The sequence below is a fragment of the Parasteatoda tepidariorum genome, chromosome 10 (assembly GCF_043381705.1).
Source record: "Parasteatoda tepidariorum isolate YZ-2023 chromosome 10, CAS_Ptep_4.0, whole genome shotgun sequence".
Taxonomy (NCBI): domain Eukaryota; kingdom Metazoa; phylum Arthropoda; class Arachnida; order Araneae; family Theridiidae; genus Parasteatoda; species Parasteatoda tepidariorum.
Window position 1 is genome coordinate 50,221,382 of NC_092213.1, and position 19,759 is coordinate 50,241,140.

The 19,759-nt window shown below is 29.2% G+C and overlaps 2 protein-coding genes across 2 annotated transcripts in view; one reads left to right on the forward strand and one right to left on the reverse strand.

The window, feature by feature from the left end:
- The first annotated feature begins 5 nt into the window (after window positions 1-5).
- On the forward strand, window positions 6-7,477 carry LOC107447181 (peroxin 11). The gene is made up of 3 exons (XM_016062039.3): window positions 6-329; window positions 3,666-3,781; window positions 5,286-7,477. The coding sequence occupies exons 1-3, from the start codon at window positions 268-270 to the stop codon at window positions 5,825-5,827; spliced, it is 720 nt and encodes a 239-aa protein (XP_015917525.2). The 5' UTR covers window positions 6-267; the 3' UTR covers window positions 5,828-7,477.
- A 4,794-nt stretch (window positions 7,478-12,271) lies between these two features.
- LOC107447172 (nuclear pore complex protein DDB_G0274915) overlaps window positions 12,272-19,759 on the reverse strand; it is a 54,277-nt gene continuing 46,789 nt past the window's right edge. Inside the window, exons 4-6 of the mRNA XM_016062027.3 lie at window positions 18,075-18,517; window positions 16,044-16,382; window positions 12,272-14,110 (exon numbers count right to left, since the gene is read on the reverse strand). Coding sequence (XP_015917513.2) covers window positions 13,939-14,110; window positions 16,044-16,382; window positions 18,075-18,517 — 954 coding nt within the window. The 3' untranslated portion in view covers window positions 12,272-13,938. The remainder of the gene's footprint in view (window positions 14,111-16,043; window positions 16,383-18,074; window positions 18,518-19,759) is intronic.

The following is a 19,759-nucleotide window of genomic DNA, read 5'->3' on the forward strand; positions in this document are numbered from 1 at the left end:
TTATTCACGGCTTTATTTACATAATCATGCTCATCTTCGACTTTCTTAATTTTTCTCCTCTCTATTCATAGGAACAAGAATATTGTCATTTTATCTTTTTTTGTATTTATACTTGGCAAATATATGTTTATGTTTGGTAGTCAAATTTAACATAGTCAACAGTTTTTATCTCAAATATTTGTATGCTTCAATAATAAGAATAAATTCTCGGAAAGTTTGTATTTTAATTTGGCGGAAATCATTAATCATGAATGCTTAAATTTCCTTATGACCATGGATAGTGTTATTAAATTCAATAACAAGTCTGGTGCAAGAGATAAATTATTTCGGTTTGTTACAAATTTGTCAAAATGTTTTTTCATTTAATTCTTTATTTATGTATAAATGTCTATTTTTAATTTTATGTTTCTAGTTTTAGAAGTATAAAATGAAAGACATGCAAAAGAAATGTGAATTAAATTGTTTGCTTGCATATCGTGATGCATTACATGTTTTATTTAAAATTATTATTTAGTATCATATGCCTGAGCATTCATTTATCAATATCAAAGTTATAAAGTTGTTATCAAGAGAATCTGCTTATATTCATTGAATATTGGTTATTTTAACCTGAAACGTCTTTAGTCCACGTCCAAACAATTATAAGTTTTTTTAATAGTAAATAAAATTCTTTAAAGGTAATGAAGGGAGAATAATTTGTGTGTTGATATTTCTGAATCATGATCTGTTTTTCCAACTATAATCACCAAAGCACCAAATGGATTTAAAACTTTAAATTCTTATTAAGAAAAACATGTAGAGGTTTCCCAGCAGTGGTTATGAGCTTTTTCCTTCCTGTTGGTCATCTTCTGTGATGCGCTTTTTTAATTTGTTAGATTTCGCAATTATTCTACCACAGATCACGATACGGAAATCTTTCGATTTGTGCAAATACTTGCAATCATTTGATCCCTTCTGCCATTGTTTATGCGAGGTGGACAAACACCCTCACATGCTTCGCCTCCCTGTGTCAGAATTGCAGCGACACTGCGACATTGTCGCAGAACGTTACCAAGTTTTTGCAGAAAGATTTTTCACTTGTGAAGGGAAAAATTTTGGTTTTCCTTTCTGCATAATTTTTCAAAAAATGTTTTTTTTTCTTTCTGCAGAATTGTTTTTTAAAGATGTCTTTCATGCGCATCAGAGAGGAAAAAAATAATCATGATTTTTCTATTCTCATTTGAGGTTTTTTTTTAAAAAATCGGTAATGACTGGCTTCAGCTAGAATTTCAAATTACTGTAAAAAAATTTAAAAATATTCAGAAATCACAAAAGTTTAAGCGATAGTTCGCTCTAGAAATGATGTTCTTTCTTTCATTTTTATCTTTGAAGAACACCATATTTTACACTTATTTGAGTATCTCTTGTTTAAAGAGTTCTGTTCGTGTGATTCGTGATTTTTATTTTAGGAGTTATTGCACTGATTTTACGTTTTTTAATTTATATATGAATTTTAATTTATTTACCAATTTTAATTGGGTAATTATTTGCGAAATTCGAAAGAGGAAATAATTAGTGTATTTTTCTGCCTACAAAATGCAAGAATATCACCTATAGTACTAGAATTAAAATAATATTACTTTTACAATTGAAAGTTTTTATGCATTTCTATTCTATACTTTATTTTGTATACACTACATTTGTGTTAACTTTAAATTAATAAATTTTATAATTAAAAGTTTCCTAAAGAAAAATATTAGCGCTAGGTGAGTTTGTCGCAGAAAGCCGAAAAAATTCTGCCACAGGGATTCGCCTGATGGCTTAAATATTCTAACCCATGATCTGTTTACCAAGAAGAATATTTGTGTGTTCGATGTACCTATTTGGTATAAACCAGCCATTGCTGGGATTGATACATGGGTTACCTTATTGAGATGCGAGTGATTAATCTCTTCAGTCATCGTGGTTTGCTTTAAGGTGTATTTTATAACCGGCATTGAACAGTTGGCAAAATTTTGAGTACGCGATTATCAGTATAAAGACTTTATTTATAACTATTAGTTTATGTTATGATAACATAATTGGAATGCACATTGTACAAATGCTATAATTATTTTTTTTTTTATCTCTAATACGTATTGTTATTTGAACACACCCTTTTCTTACTTTTTGGTCAAAATATGAACTTATTTTAAATCCTCTGAGCTATGATTGTTTGCTAGTTGAACAGCCAACCGAATTTACTGTTTATGATTATCAGTATATAATGATTTTAATTTCGACTGTTAATTTCAGTTACAACTTTAATATACAGGGTGTTTATGAAGTCCCGGACCCATTTTGATGTTTAATAACTAATAAAATAATAAAGATAGATCAAAATTAATAACAAAAATGGTTAGATAGACTCAAAAAGTTTCATGACCCTTGTCAATGAACTTCTACGTGTGCCCCCTTCGTCGCACGGAGAATATCAAGTCGATAGTCAATTTCACGCCAGGTAGCGGCAAGCATGTCGGCATCCACAGAGGCTATTGCGGTTGTAATTCTGGCTTTTAGGTCATCAATGTTCGACACGATCCTCCTGTAAACATTGTCCTTTATAAATTCCCAAAGAAAAAAGTCCAGCGGCCTAAAATCAGGTGATCTGGGTCGCGAAGGAATTGGACCTCCTCGCTTAATCCATCTTCCTGGAAAATGGTCATTCAAAGAACTACGAACGATGGTAACCCAATGAAGTGGTGCACCATCTTGTTGCAAAAAAACATGTTGCTAAAGCTCTTCTAGTTGTGGAAATACGAAGTTTTCCAGCGTGTCTAAGTATACGACTGAGGAGGCCGTCTTTTCTGTAAAAAAGAAAGGCCCAATGACTCGGTCGTGCATTAGTCCACACCACACATTAACCTTTGGGGAATCCCTTTATGTCTCACGGTATTCATAGGGGTTTTCAGATCCCCATATGCGCACATTATGGCGATTAACAATGCCAGAAACATGAAAGGATGCCGACATGCTTGGCGCTACCTGGCGTGAAATTGATAAAAATCGACTTGATATTCTCCGTGCGACGCAGGAGGCACACGTGGAAGTTCATTGACAAGGGTCATGAAACTTTTTGAGTCTATCTAACCATTTATGTTATTAATTTTAATCTATCTTTATTATTTTATGAGTTATTAAACATCAAAATAGGTCCGGGACTTTATAAACCCCCTGTATTTAACAAGATTTAAAATGTACAAATGTTGTAATTAAATTTATTTCAGCTAAAATTTGGTTTTTATCTTCTACATACATGCCCTTTTCTCACCTTAAAGTCAAAATGTTTTTTTTATTTTTTTATATTTAAGTTTTTCTCACAGGGTCCCATATAACATTATTTCATCAACATTGTTCAGTCAGAACAATTTTATTTTGGTCTTTACTGTTTACATTAGTTATAGCCATTCTGTATTAAAGTTTAAGCTTGAAAACTGCAGTTATATATAATTCTTCACATTCCTGAGTAAAAGATATTTGTAGTTTCTAAAAGTTTCAAAAGTCTTGAATTTTAAGATATGACTCATGGGATCAAATTTTATAATATTTTCAGTCTTATGTGGGAAAAAAAAAATTCCTTAAAAATATTGACTGTACCAAATTGAAATAATTTTATTTTTATTCTAATTCCATATTTCTTTTAATAGTCTTGCACAATATAGTTGCAAATTGATATGGTCCACTTTAGAAAACAAGAAACTGAACAAAGAACTCATAAAGAAACTGAAAGATTTAGAGACTGTCTTGAGTACTGGAAGGAAATGTAAGTTTTATTTGTTTTTTAAAATTATATTTGTTATGCATCTATAGGTCTTTAAATAATTTTTATATTTCACATTAAAAAAATACTAATTTTTTTAAAGATAGGTTAGTTTTACATATTAAGTTACTTCTTTTTTATTTTTCAAATTAATTTTAAACACTCATTCCTGTAAAAACACTGCTAATTATTACCACTTGCTCTCTTAAAATGACTAAGTTTTCAAGCAACAATTGCTTATCTTGATATTTAAAACAAGTTGCTGCATTAATGTAATTTAATAAATTCAGTAGAAACTTAATTAGTGATTTTTTTTTTATTCATCTAAATAGAATTGGCCTTTATAGGGGAATGATCACTAGTACTAAAAGTAAAAATATATTTTAATTGTAAATGTAAAAATATTTTTTTAAAAAAATTGCTTGATATGAGCAGACTTATATAATATACAAGAACTTGTAAACGCTGTTTGCAAAGATTTTTTTACTATTGTTAAAAATATAAAAAGTCTGCCTCTTCAAAAAAAGGCTTGCCTTTTTCAAACTCCTGAGGAAAAAACTGTTCATTTTTACGCTTTTTCCTACCAATGTAAATGTGCAGTCACATGATTTAAAATCGCACATAGCGTGTCCCATTTATGCCATTTAGGATCGCACATTGTGTTTCGTATTCACACAGTTTAAAAGCCACTATTATGATTCATATTTAAGTGACTTAAAAGTAATACATTGGGAATCATATTCACTCTATTTTGAAATAGAACATAGAGATTTGCATTTGCACAATTTTAAATTGAATTATCCAGATACATATTTACGCAATTTTAAAATCAAACATTGAGATTCATATTAACTTGATTTTAAAATTAAATGTCAAAATTCGTATTTGCGTGATTTGAAAATCACACATTGAGATTCATATTTATGCAATTTTATGAAATAAATAAATAAAATATCACATCGATATTTTTATCGAATCATCGATAATATTCTGTGGATAAATACTTTCTGCATACACTTTTTTCTTGTTCCGATTTCAGGTATTTTTCAAATATTTAAAAAATGTTTTTGCGCATGAAATTTTTGTATTTCTATTTTCAGCTTTTTAAATTTTTTTACCTAACTTATCCCTATTGTTTAAACCAATATAAAATTCTCTAAAAATTGAGCATTTTTCGAAAAAAGTCTGTGATAGTTAAACAAATTTTGCTAAAATGAGATAGTAACAAAGTGATTGAAACTAGTTACAAGAGTTAATCAATGCATGCAGAGAGTTTTTTAATTGAGATTTTATGATCGCAGAAAGTATATGAGCAACCTTTTGTGTTAAAATCAAAATAGCATGCATCTAGAGTAGCAATTCCTAATTTTTTTTTGGCTATGGAACCCTAAGTTGTTGAAAAATTTAATGTGCACTAACATTGATCAGAACCGTCTAGCATCTTGTTGATGTGAAAATTTTATTTAACAGAAAACATATCCGACATAACTTATACTTTTTTTTTTAGTATATAGATTTGGTCGTGGTTTTGAAACTCTTTATTCCTGCCTTGGCTGCATGCATCTAGATGATCCGGTTCTTCATTTCACTATCACCTTCTCCAAAATTAACACTGCTATGTACTTATTTGTGGACCATTTTATTTGGCTCAACCGTGTTGGGCTGATTAATATCGACAAGGACAAATGGTCGAAATTGTACTATAAATTTTGGTTAAATTTTGTGGTCATGAATTTGGCAAGAGACATTTATGAAATTAAGAAAATATTGGAAAGGCAAAGCTTCAGTAAGTTGAGCCACGAGTTTCAAGGTAATAGGATTCAGAAAGGTAATACTGTTTCGTCTAGTCTTCAAGTTCTGTTTAGTTTTCTGGAATTGCACAAAGATGTCATTGTTGACACAGTAAAAAATGGGTGTGATCTTTTCTTGCCTCTTGCACAGATGGGGCACGTTTCGATTTCTTCACGAACCATGGGCATTTTGGGAATGATTTCATCTGTTGCTGGAATGTTGCCTCTTATTGACTCTACTTATAAGTTGAGCCCATGAGTGACATTTTTTATAAATTTTTAGTAAGTTGTTTTGGTACAAGAAAGTATTTTGTACAAAATAAACCTTGTGAAAAATATGTTTAAACATAAAATCTATTTAAGAAGCACAGCCGTCATAAATGAAGATAAAGCATGGCATTTGCTATAGTGCAAAATTAGGAAAATTTGTTATTGGCTAGTTGACAGTTATAGTTATATTTGTTTACTGTGACAATTATATTTTTTTACTACGGCCACGTTCTGAGAAATTGATTCTAATTATCAAAGAAAAATTAATAAACAAGTGTGAAACAATGAAATTTTCATAGTATTAAAAATATTCATAGCTCCATAATTATTAAAACAATAATAATAGTGAAGTGCATTTTGGAAGAACAAAAAGTGGCAATTTGCAGACAGTTTTTTTAATCCCTGTTTGTTAAGTTTAATCATCCAGTGGCAACCGTTAATTTTGCCTATAGCATTTGCTTCTGTAAATGCAATTTTCAGGATAAAATGAAATTTTTATATGTTTTTGCAGCAAACTGTTGATCTGCCTACCTGAACTCATTGCTTTGCAATTGAGTTCACATTGGATGAACTCAACCGCATTGATTTCCTATGTTTTAAGTGTCAAAATTTTAAAAAATCATCCGTAGTAGAGCGAGAAAGTTTGTTTCAAAGGAAAAATTTTGAACTTTACTAAAATAATAAAAATTATAGACTTGTTTAAAGGCAATGGGTTTCAGTGCAGAGAAATCTTGAATTAATTGAAAAAAATCTTAACTACAAAAATTCATCTTACAAATGTAACCTAATTGTTCTGCATCTACCTTTGCATTGAATTCAGTGTTATAAAAACATAATTTCATGCCATAAGCACTCTATACGCAAACAGACACGCACATCATTTTATTATATCAATAAATTGGGAGTACTTTCTATATTGATGTACAATATTAACAAAGAAAGGAACTATGTTATATCTATAATTTGAAGAAAAAAAAGCTTAAGATTTATTTTTATTTGTAATTTTTAAAAAATTATTTAAAGTTTGGTGAGATCTGATAATTTTTGCTTCCTTTTTTCTTCTGTAACTGAATTTTTCATAAATAATTTTGTCTCAACTTAGAAATGTTATAATCTTAATCTAATGTTATATCTTTAAAATATAGATTATCTAAATATCACACTCTATTTCCTTAATATGAATGTCATTTTAGTTGTTAAATATGCTTGTAATTTTTCAATACTTTGGTCATAGTTATTATCGATGCAGCAAAAATATACTGAATACTAAATTTGTCAGATATAAATTTGATTTCGTAACAAACATAATTTGTATCGATTTAGTATGAAAATTGCAACTACTGGAACGTCTACTCCAGTTGTGTTATTGTCCAATATATTGTATTTTACTTTTATTCGTAATGTACTAATTAGATTCATTCATAACTATTGTTTGAAAGCAAATTTTTAGTATGAGGTGCAGTGTTAGTTACGAAGCATATGTTGATGATATTTATCTTTATTTGAAACACATTCAAATATAAGATATCTGCTATATTATATTTTCCTCTTCTTTTTTTTTTTAAATAATTAAAATTGTAAATGCTATAGGTGTAGCCTATCTGTTCTGTAAAATAAAAATTTGTCACAACTTGCTACTTACAAATGTTTTTTTAATTTTTTTTTTATTTTTAGTATGTCAATTTCAAGATGTTATCTTCACCTTTTTTTATTTTAACACATTGCCACTTTCTTAAAAATATTCTTCATTTGAATTTGCAATTTATTTCTCTGCTTAGCACTTATCACTCTCTTATGTAATAGGCTGCATTTGAGTTTTTTTTATTTATTTATTTTTTTTATAGTTTTTAAGAAGTGTAATAATCTATATTATTTTATGAGCTTTTTAATTTTGATTAAGTCATTTTTTTTCTTTTAAATCATTAAAATAAAGTAATATAAGCATATTAAATTATTAAAGTCTTATTATAAGTACTATATTAAATTTTTAATTCATTTGTTTCTAATAATAAATTTGTCTTTACTTTATTTTTTCAAACGTAATTACTTTTTTTTTAATAAGTATCTAAATATGTTATCTGTTTTTATACAATGTTCCAGGCAATTACAAATGTTTTTTTTAAAACTTTTTTTGTTATTACATTTTGTTAATCCTTATCATTATAAACATTGTTCTTTTATTTTATTTTAAGTTAATTTAATATTTTTAATTATATGTTGATGCATCATTATTGTTGGNGGGTCTCTACGTTGAATAAGGTGAGTGCTTGTATTTATATGTTTGAAGTGGAATTAATTGCATGTAATAGTTTTATTTTTCTCACTGTCAAAACGAGAATTAAAAATATAGTTATTGAAGTTACGTTTTTTTTATTTTTTTTATTTTTTTTTAGGCATCATAGCATAATAAAGTACCGAGATAAGGGGGTGTTTATTCACTGGATCACCAAACGATGAAAAACCAGTGAAGGAACAAGTGTTCCTTTACAGGTTTTTTTCCTAAGTTAATGAAAATAAAAATAAAAACTTTAATTTTCTTGTACCTTTAATGATGTTCCGCATCAAAAATATGTTAAAAATACGAAAAAAAACTTCTAACTAGTGAGGGAACAGGCATGTTCCCCCTTACTGGGCATAGATTTCCCAGTGAATGAACAGTATGAGTTAATATGTTGACACTTCAATTTTCAATTCATGATTACAAAAAAAAAAGTTAACATTTTCCAAGTATTTATATGTTGTAATTTCAAGAATAGGCTTGTTTTTAAATATTTGTATGGCTTATAAATTCATAAAGAGCATTAAAAAATAACCAAAATTAAGTGTTCCTTTACTGGGTGTTCATTCACTGGTAAGAGCTGTTCCTTCACTTGGTCTTCTTACTACTTGTTATTTGAACCTCCAAAACTTTAAAACAATATTATGTAAGTTCTCTACAATTTTTTTACATAATTTGCAATTAGTAACAAATATGTTGACACTGTCATTTAACTAAAATTACGAATTTTGAAATTAATATGATTTTTTAAAAGGCAAGCGAAGCTTAAGTGTTCCTTCACTGGTTAGTTTACCCTATATATATATATATATAGGGTAAACCAACCAGTGAAGGAACACTACCCAGTGAAGGAACATTTCATATATATTGATTAAAAATAAGAATTTGAAAGTTTTTCTTTAGATTGATTGGTAACAATAGCTTACTGCCAAACAATAGGAAGTCATCTAGCAATGTTTTGGATTACCTGGTCAAATAGACTTCTCTGGAAAAATTTTTGAATTTGTTATTATCTCTGCAACACCTTGTTTCTTTGAAAAAATTATAAGGTGAGTGTTTGTATTTATATGTTTGAAGTGGAATTAATTGCATGTAATAGTTTTATTTTTCTCACTGTGAAAAAGAGAATTCAAAATATAGTTATTGAAGTTACGTTTTATTTTTTTTAAGCATCATAGCATAATAAAGTACTGAGATAAGGGGGTGTTTATTCACTGGATCACCAAACGATGAAAAACCAGTGAAGGAACAAGTGTTCCTTTACTGGTTTTTTTTCTAAGTTAATGAAAATAAAAGATAAACTTTAATTTTCTTGTACCTTTAGTGATGTTCCGCATCAAAAGTATGTTAAAAATACGAAAAACAACTTCTAACCAGTGAGGGAACAGGCATGTTCCTTTACTGGGCATAGATTTCCCAGTGAATGAACAGTATGTGTTAATATGTTGACACTTTAATTTTCAATTCAACAAAAAAAAAAGTTAACATTTTCCGAGTATTTATATGTTGTAATTTCAAGAATAGGCTTGTTTTTAAATATTTGTATGGCTTATAAATTCATAAAGAGCATTAAAAATCAACCAAAATTAAGTGTTGCTGTACTGGGTGTTCATTCACTGGTAAGAGCTGTTCTTTCACTTGGTCTTCTTACTACTTGCTATTTGAACCTCCAAAACTTTAAAACAATATTATGTAAGTTCTCTAAAATTTTTTACATAATTTGCAATTAGTAACAAATATGTTAACACTGTCATTTAACTAAAATTACGAATTTTGAAATTAATATGATTTTTTAAAAGACAAGCGAAGCTTAAGTGTTCCTTCACATGTTAGTTTACCCTACCTAGTTTAATATACAGCAAAATAATGCTCACATTTTTAAAAAAAAAAAATTTCAAATCGCAAGAAAATACTTTTTCTGAAGAGTAAAGAAGCTTTTTCATTTCAAACATATTTTGATGCCTTCATAAATATTTCTTGACTGCATATATTTCTTTTCCCTTCTTCTAATTGTTTTTGATCAAATGTGATTTAATTGACATAATTATGTTAGATTTATTTTATATTATAGCAATAAAAATAAGTATTAGGTTATGTATATATTTTAAATATTTCTTATTATTAATACTTTATCCGAACCAAAGTTTCCTTAATGATTACAAATGCATGGAGTAAATATAAATTCACATTTTTTTAAAAATGTATTATTGTAATTTTTCAGATATAATTACAATCTTATTGTTTAACATAAACTTACCTTGATATTAACTAGATATAGTCTTATTGTTTTTGTTGATATTTATATTAATTGTATATTGTTTGTTTTTTCTATCTTCATTATGTAAATGTTTAACAAAAATAAAGTAGTATTTAAACATTCGTTATTAATTTATCTAAATATTATTAACTGCAAGTTTTGTTTACATTAAGGAGGGAAAAAAATGCTTTGTGAAATGTGGCATTACAATAAAAGGAATATACTATCTTTAAAATTAGGTTGATATGATAGCAGTAAGATATAAAAATACAAGTGTGAGAACTGTAAAAATAATTTTCGAATAAGTAAAAGTAGTATGTTACAAATTAAAATTATTATAGTTTTAAGAGCTTGCCTTTAATCCTATTCATGGTAAAATATTTATTTGTAATACAGTGCGTGTCTCTCATAAAATCACATTCGTTTTGGTATTTGATTTTATAAATGGCCTAGCAATAATTCGATAAAAAAATAAGGAATTTCAGAGTTAAACTGTACAGATCCTTAATACACTAAAAGCTAAACCAATTCTATCATATTTTATTTGTACTGTTTTAATTTACATTTAACATTTTGATTAACCCTTTTCTTCTCTCTATTGCCAAAATGAAGGGATGAAATTTAGCTTTTTATTTTTTCTACCTATGATATTTCAGAGCTGGAGTGTTCAAAAGTTAGGTTCTAGAAATATTGAAATAATTTATCTCAAGAACTATTCAATCATTACATTATATTTTGCCATGTATAATGATATTCTTTAAAGTGATGTTAAAAATGTTGTACCTTACAATTAAAAATATATATATATATATACGTATATATATTTTTGAAGTTATTCTGAATGGTGTGGTCTGTTTTTTTTCTTTTTCTTCCCACTTTATTCATACTATAAGTTATGTATAATTTTCTTAAGTTAAAAAAATAGACACTTCTTCAAGCGTTTTCTTCAAAATTATGCGACTATTAAGGAGTTATATTTCCCAGAAGAGATTTAAAATATTGGTGTATCGTTGTTTGATTAGCAGACTAAAAAAATAAAGATACAACATTATTTAAAATCGTATATAAAGTTTTTGTAACTTTCAGTATAATAACGAATGCCAAGGATTAATTGAATTACCTTTTCAGTTTATCATAGAAACTTTTTAGGCATATTGCTATTACCAAATTAAATTTAAAATGAAAAATACTGTATCCTTAACCTTTATTCATCGATGAATTATATTAAAAAATTATTCATCGATATACTCTGGCTTTTTTTTTTATTTTGATGAAATAATTACAGAATACAGGCTGATTGTGCTCTGGAAAAAATCCGGATTTTTCGCTAATAGTGATCAGGAAGTTTCCGGAGATCGAACATCCAGACGTTTAAAAAAATCATTGATCAAAGAAGTTTCCGAAAATCAAATTTTCGAAGGTGGAACTTAATAACACAGTTTATTTTATTTGTTTGTAAGGGAGAGCCAGATACTTTAAAAGCTTATATTCATGATTAATATTCATTTTTTATCAGTAAATAGTTATTATAATCATAAACTCAAGAAAGTAAGACATACTTGTAAATTTTAATTACTTCACCAGGTCATCATAGGATGTGTAAAATTTAAATATATTTTAAGTAAACTAAGAAATATTGAGAAAAAGAAAAAAAACCTTGTTTAAAATTTTTTTTATATTTAAACTTTTTTTTTTTTACTCAAGAAATTTTCTGGAATTTTGATTTGAGCTCACAATCACCCTGAGAATGGATATCCTTCACTTAGTTTATATCATCAAAGACAAGGCTTTCAACCATTAGTTTATTTACACTTAAATTCTTTTTCAACCCTACTGTAGCTCCTTTATTTTTATACACTTAATGTAATAAACCAAAGCATGGAATAAACAACAAAAAATTTGCAATCATAAAATTTATTTGTTATAGGCCTGCTATACCAAAATTATTTGTAAACAATTTGCAGACATATTCAATAAGTCAGCATTAAATACATATTCATAATAACAAAATATGGCTCTATAATAAATTTTACAAGATTGTGTATCTTTTGTGCATAAATTCTTGTATATGCTGCAATCTTAAGTCACCTGAGATCAATGTAAAATTTCTTTTCACAGACCATTTTTAAAATTATAAATACAAAAATTCTTTCATTAAAATAATCTATGTATATATTCTCTGAAAATAATTGTAAATTTTTTATACATATATTTTTAATAGAAAACGCAAACATTTATCAAACTATATACATTTAAAAAAATAACATTTTGCATTTACAATAATTTCAAACAGTATGTTTCTGTACCTCTGACACTAGAATAATAGAATCAAATAGTAATCAGATATAAAGTTTCAATTAGTGGCAACACTTTCTCTCATATATACATATATTACTTTTTTCTAAATGTAAACACTAGAATAATAACAATAAAAACGTATACGCAAGGTAAGTTTAAATAAAAAAGTAGCGAAAATCTTGTTTTGCCATTCGATTTTGAATAAAAATATAATCAGGTATCAAATTTCAATTAGTGACAACTCATATATATATAGATATATATTCATTTTTTTTAATGTATACACCAGAATAGTAATAAAAATGCATACTCCAAGATAAGTTTAGATAAAAAGACCAAGAAAATCGTTGATACTTTTAAGTTTTCAAATGAGATTTCAACATTATAAAATCTTGTTTGCCATTCGTTTTTAAATAAAAGCATACCCTGCGTATTTACCTTTTTTTTTAAATATTTTAATATTGGAATTGTAAATTAATCATATTAAAATAATTTGAGAGGAACCTCGTTAAATCTAGTTAAAAGTTTGATAATTGCATTTTGAGCAAACATATATTAAAAATAAAAAATATGCATCTTTTATACTACCATTATTATTTTAAAGAGTTCTCTTAATGGGAAAGAGGAGTCGAGTTTATAATTTTCGGTTTAAGACAGTATAAGCTTAATGTGTTAGTAATTAACTCAATCATATGTTGATCGTGTCGTGTTAGTAATCAACACAATATTTAATGGTCAAAGAAAGATATGTATTGTATTTCAAATCAAGAGTTCTTAGTTTTTAAATGTTCATAATCACATGATTTCCTTTTCAAATGAATTTGAAAGCATATTATAAAATTAAATATATTACGGTGGGCACAAATGTTTTTATGTCCTGTGCTAATAATACAACGCATTTTTGACATTTTTTTGAATTTTAAACATTCTAAAAGTACATTCTAGTTTTACTGTTTAAATTTATAGTCATTTCATAAATGTATAAGTCTATTGTATTGCTTAAGAGACATATTACAAACATTAAAAAAGCAAAAATAAGTGTTTATATAGCACAAAACTTGTTCAAGATAAAAAAAAGAAACGTTCATTGTTTAATCCAGTATTTTTTCATAAAAGAATGTCACATTCTAATTATTATCTTGTGTAACTCATTTCATTCCGAAACAGATAAATTTATTCAAATGCACATCTCGCCTGCAAAATTATCTCCGTGGTTCTGTTGTAAACTGCATCCGATATTTCTGTGAACTGTTAGAATATTTACTAATTATCTTTTATGTGTGTCATGGCTTCCACAGAAACATGATATGGGTAGCAAGAAGGCGTCGATATAAAATCCTCGATGTGGTTCCCAGGCAAGTAGTCTGTATAGTTTGTATTGTTGCAGGCAGGCTGAGATAGTTTCTGTACCACAAGTGGCGACGAATCCATACGAATAGCTGCAACATTAAATTGAAATTATAAAATAGTTAACATTAGAAAAATCTGAATTAGTTATTTTTAAGTAACGGTTATTTGAATGATGTTTATAGAATTGCAGGTGTTCCATAATATCCGCCTTTTATCGCAAAAATGATCGACAATTTGAAAAATCAATTTTAAAAGAAATGGAAGACATAGTTAAAGAGGTAAAGTGAAAAACAAATTTGGTAAATTAGTATTAAAACGAGAGAAAAAATTTAAATACTGACCATCATTAAGAGTTTGAAAAGTTGGAGATTAGAGTTTTGAAAAATTAACGTACTTGTCAGTGGGACTAAGATACATTCTCTAAAACCATTTACCTTTAACCACAAACAAACTAGTATTAAATTATTTCCATCTTGCCTCTACTTTATTGATAAGAGTGGTTTACGTTTAAAAGCATTCTCTCCTGAATTTTAATTTCTAACCTGGTTTGCAAAGTTTTTATTTTACACGAATTCTAAAAATATGTACCTACACCTACCTATGTATAAAAAATATGTACCTGTGTATAAGCACCCTGTGTTTGATGGTAATCAGTGTGAATAATCTTGGGCACCGAAGCGGGTAAAGTAATACATGGCAGAAATGAGTTCGCAGTCTACTCGAAAAACATAATTTTTGAATTTTTTATTATCCTTTTTTTCTTCTTCTTTTTTAATAAAAAAAATTGCGTCCGTATTGTTCTGCTATTACGAGAACGTTTCCAGATATCAGACGTACTTGCAGTTACTGTGATTATGAAAATGAGTTACTTGGAATACAGGCAAATGATGAACGGTTTTACAGTGGTTTAGGCTGTGAGAGTCAGGCCGTTGCTTTAATTTTCTTCTCTTAGATACGGTTTTCCTCTTGTTCTATGGATGGTGTTTTCAGTATAAAAGTAAACAATAACAATCTGGAGCTCAATACCTGCTCTAGTTCCTGTTAGAAAGTTTGCAACTACTTACTACAGCTTATTCTGCGAGGCGATGTTTTCAAACGGATAATTTTGTTTTCGAAGCGCGAAATAAATTAAATAATTTCTGAGCTCAAATCTGATGTATTTCCTAAGATATGAATGTTATTAAGTAATTCTGGTGAGTTTGAAGTGAAAATTTGTTTTAGTTATTTATAGATATGTTGTTAAAAAAAGGTGACATGTTTGCTAGATTTTGAATAACTCGCTTTTTTTGGCAGTCTTGATTTGGCCTCTTTCCATTTGTTTATTACTGTTTTGTTCTTGTTGCAAGCTGTGCACCATCTTACGTTAGTGTTAGCACCATTTGCATTGTAAACACAAGTATTGTTAGCATTGTAATCACAAGTAATAAGTAATCAAATACCACGTTTGCAAGAATCTCAAAACACAATGATCACGTTGTGAGCCAAATGACTTTAAATTACACCGGAAACAGTAACCCGGATGTATAGGCGGTATGGAGCTTACAGCGTTCCCTAGTGTGGAAAACACCATCCATAGTAGCAGACAACCACAGACTATCAGTCTGGAGAAGTTCTTGTGATAGCTGAACCGTAAGTTTGTTGTCCAAAAGTATTCTAAATATCGATTGGAAAACAGTTTGCTAGCAACATTTAGGGAACAACTGTCATTTTTATTGGTCTCAGGCGTAGAACTCCAGCTAAAATTTGCACGTTCTCTACTTATTGGAACATTGTGGAATTTTCAGTTGCAAGATTCCAAACTCAAAGATACAAAAGCAAATTTATTAAAACTTAGTGACAATAATTTGAAAATTATTTTATATTAGCATCAGATATGAAACTCTAATCGAAACTTAGAACACTCTATAGTCTAGCTAGTTGGAAAGTAGGGGAAATTTCGATTGCAAAATTTCACTTAAAGACGGGAAAGTAAATTTATAAAAACATAGTAATAAAGAGGAAAAAATTATTCCACACACTTACTTGCATTCTTCTATTCTCACTGTTTGAGTGTAGTTTGCGCCAGTTTCTTCAAATTCCACATTTACAATAATTTTCCATTGTCCGGCAGTGTTGATTGCTCTTAAAGGTTTGGCGTAGTAAATGTTGGAAGTACACCCAGAAGAATTGCTGATTTCGTTTGGCGTTGGTGCGATTGCTTTACCTTCGAAGGAATACGAAACTGCTGTAGACTGCAGCGGTACAGAGTTTTCGAATACTTTATTCAAACTATCATCAACAACGTTGGAGGATGCGCTAATGTCCACCAGAAAATGGTCCAGTGGATGCCTGTTTTGTTCGATTGCTTCTTTGATTTTATCTCTGAAAACAATACGGTGTTGTAATTATACATTTATTATGTCTCTACATATACATAAAAATTTATTAACAACTTTTAATAATTCTAGATACTATGGCTATGAATTCGCAAATAAACCATATATTTTATTGACACACCAACTTATTCGTTTCCTGGTAGATCACCGATATCAAGCATCACTTGCATAGATCAGCGAATGGGTGATTGACTCTTTTAATCAGACTGCGAAGGGACCGAGGATCTGTGGTAACGGTTCCCGTTAAACTGTTCTATAGTAAAGTGCTCGACTTCGCGCGCAGGTCGTCCTCTGCAGAGTATCAAAATTGTGACGGCATGTCTTCGGATTATCCTCAGGGATGTTTCCCTGGCTATCTTTAGTTGCCCTTATGTAGCTCTGGTGCAATAAAAATAAAGTACAATTACTGTCACTTCAACTTGGTAAAAAAAGGAGCCTAATTCCCTGATTACAAAAGATCTTATTTGTTCTCACTTTTTAAATTAAAAACCATCTCATCAAATATTGAAACTATTAGGTGGACTGGAAAGTGATATCGTTTAGGTGCATTTGATATTTGTTATCAAGATTTTATTTTTAATCTATAATGCATTCACCCTCGTTAGCAACAACCTTACAATGTCGGATGGAAAATGAATCGAAATAGATCGAAAAAAAATTTAATGGTTTTTAAGACTAGCGAATATTTAATGCTCCGAAACGACATTACTTTCCGGTCCACCTAATAAGTTTCTTTTGTGGCAGCTGGTTTTTGAAAAAAAAATTTGTTTCACTATTTAATTAAAAACTTATAGTTCACTATTATATACATAATATAGTTCACTATTTAATTAAAAACTAATATTTATTGGACTTTAACATTAATATGTACATTAATAAGATTTATTTTTGAAGACTATATTTTTAGATTAAAATTAATTCCTGTTTGATTTTACTTGCATTCTTGCAAGCAACAATAAATTAACTAATCAATTTTATAACTTGCCCTCATTTACCTCCTGTCATGGGCCTAGTCTTTAAAAAATATACTTTCAAATTGGCCTATTTATATAATTCAAAATGAAGATAAACGTAAACAATATAAAACCGTCAATTGTCAAAAACTCTCCAACCCTGCCTAGTTATGATATTTTCTTAAAGTGCTTAAAAATATTTTTTGAGTGCTTGAAAAGTGTTTAAAAGGTGCTTATAGTTTGCCGAATAATTTGGTGAATAATAATTATTTGGCGAATAATTTGTCAAATAATTTATTTTTTTACGTAGTTGGAATATAATTCACTACTTAATTAAAAACTAATATTTAGTAGGCTTTAACATTAATGTTTACATTAATAAGATTTATTTTTTGAAGACTATATTTTTAAATTAAAATTAATTCCAGTTTGATTTTCCAGTTTTGCAAGCCACCCTAGTTTAAATTTTAATTTGAAAAAAATACCAAGTATGTTAAAAATAATGTTTATTATTATTATTTTGGGCAAACTTATAAAATTAGTTCTCCCTGTCACCAAAGAATATATTCTTTGGTGAATATATTCTTTTATATTCTTATTTAAAGGAATATAGAGGGAATTCTTCTTTTCTGTATTCCCTCTATATTCTTTGCTATCACCCTTTTCCCAATATTTGTTCTGAAGCAAAATTAACAAATTGAAAGATGATAGAAATTTTTAATTACTTTGGGTATTCAGGATCTTGTAAGCAATAAGTCAAGTTGTTGTGTTTGGCACAAACTGGTGTGTCTCCATCATAGTAATAAGAAGTTGTGGAATAGGCGGATGGACTCTCAACTGGAGATTCCGTTGTGGCGTAAGTTGTAGTGGTTGGTTGTGCGGTGGTCGTCGTCGTTGTTGGAGCAGACGTTGTCGTGAGTTGAGGTTTGGCATCGGGTATCGGCAAGTGATATCGAGAAGCATTCGGTTTCCAACTCTGCCAGGGAGACACCTTTGCTGTTTGTTTCTCAGAAGGAGAATATTGATAAACGTATGAGTGTGTGTTCTTGTGGTTCTTCATTTCACCTTTGTCGCTGTCTTTCTTGAAAAATGGAGATGAAGTGGGACGGACAAACGCAGGCTCGGTGGGATTCACCATGTAAGTGTTCTTGGGTGCTTTTGTTAAAAGCTGAAATCAAAAATTTTGATAAGGAGAAATGTTATTTAATTTTTTTTCATACAATGTTTGGCCGATGTTGGAGGCTGAGAACAAAACCATATTAATTAAAGAAAAAATGAATTTAATATACACCGAAGAGCCATTACATTATGACCACCCTCCATCTATAACAATGGGCTCGCCGAGGTTTTCATGGTTTCTCGCCCAGGAACAATGTCTTCATGGAGCACATTATGACCCGTAATCCTCATAGAACAATCCCTGACGTCTGTAAGCTACTTGAACATAGTTGCAGACCAGGTTCACCCATTCATGGCAACAGTTTTTGCTGCGGGGGATGGTGTTTACCAACAGGATAATGCACCATGTCATAACGGTCGAATCACCATGGATTGGTTCGAGGAACATTCCAGTGACTTTCAAGTCATGTCTTGACCCCCAAATTCACCTGACCTTAATCCAATAGAGCATTTGTGGTCCTACTTGGAAAACCAAATTCGTGCTGCCACGCTACCCCCTCGCAATGTGAGGGAATCGCAGGACCAGTTGGTGAGCGCTTAGTACCAGATTCCTCAGACTACCTATCAGCATCTTGTGGAATCAATGCCACGGCGGGTACTAGCAGTGTTGAGGGCTAAAGGTGGTCATAATGTAATGGCTCTTCGGTGTGTTTCACACATGCTTATTTACTTCTCAACAGAATCATCATTAATATTCGGATAGTTTTATATGGGATACTATGTATTTCTGACATAGGATACTAGTTTGGAACTCGAGTTCCTTCATTTAAACATCTTCAGAATGCTGTGCTCTTCTAGATAAAATTGTTTGAATATACAACTTTTTTAAAAATTTGAATTCTCAGGGACTATTCAACCGATTTTGCCCAAATTTTGTATTTTGCCATGTAAAATTAGATACTTTGAAAAAATGAAGAAAAAAATTCTATGCCTTACAATTAAAAATTTTATCGACTATTGTTAAATAAAATAATAAAAAATAATAAACATGCGCTAACATTTATTTTTGCATAGAATTATCTCAAATTTTGCAAGCGCATGCTAAAATTTCTGAATTCGCCTAAAAGTTCTCGAGATAATAGCGAAATACGCAAAAAGTAAACCCCTCTCCTGATCAAAGTATAGGGACCATATTTCCCAGATTGCGGCTACTCCCTATATTCTGGGAATCAGAAATCCAATTCCATTGAAAAAAAAAGGAATGTTTTCTCAAAGAAAGTACATTTTTGGG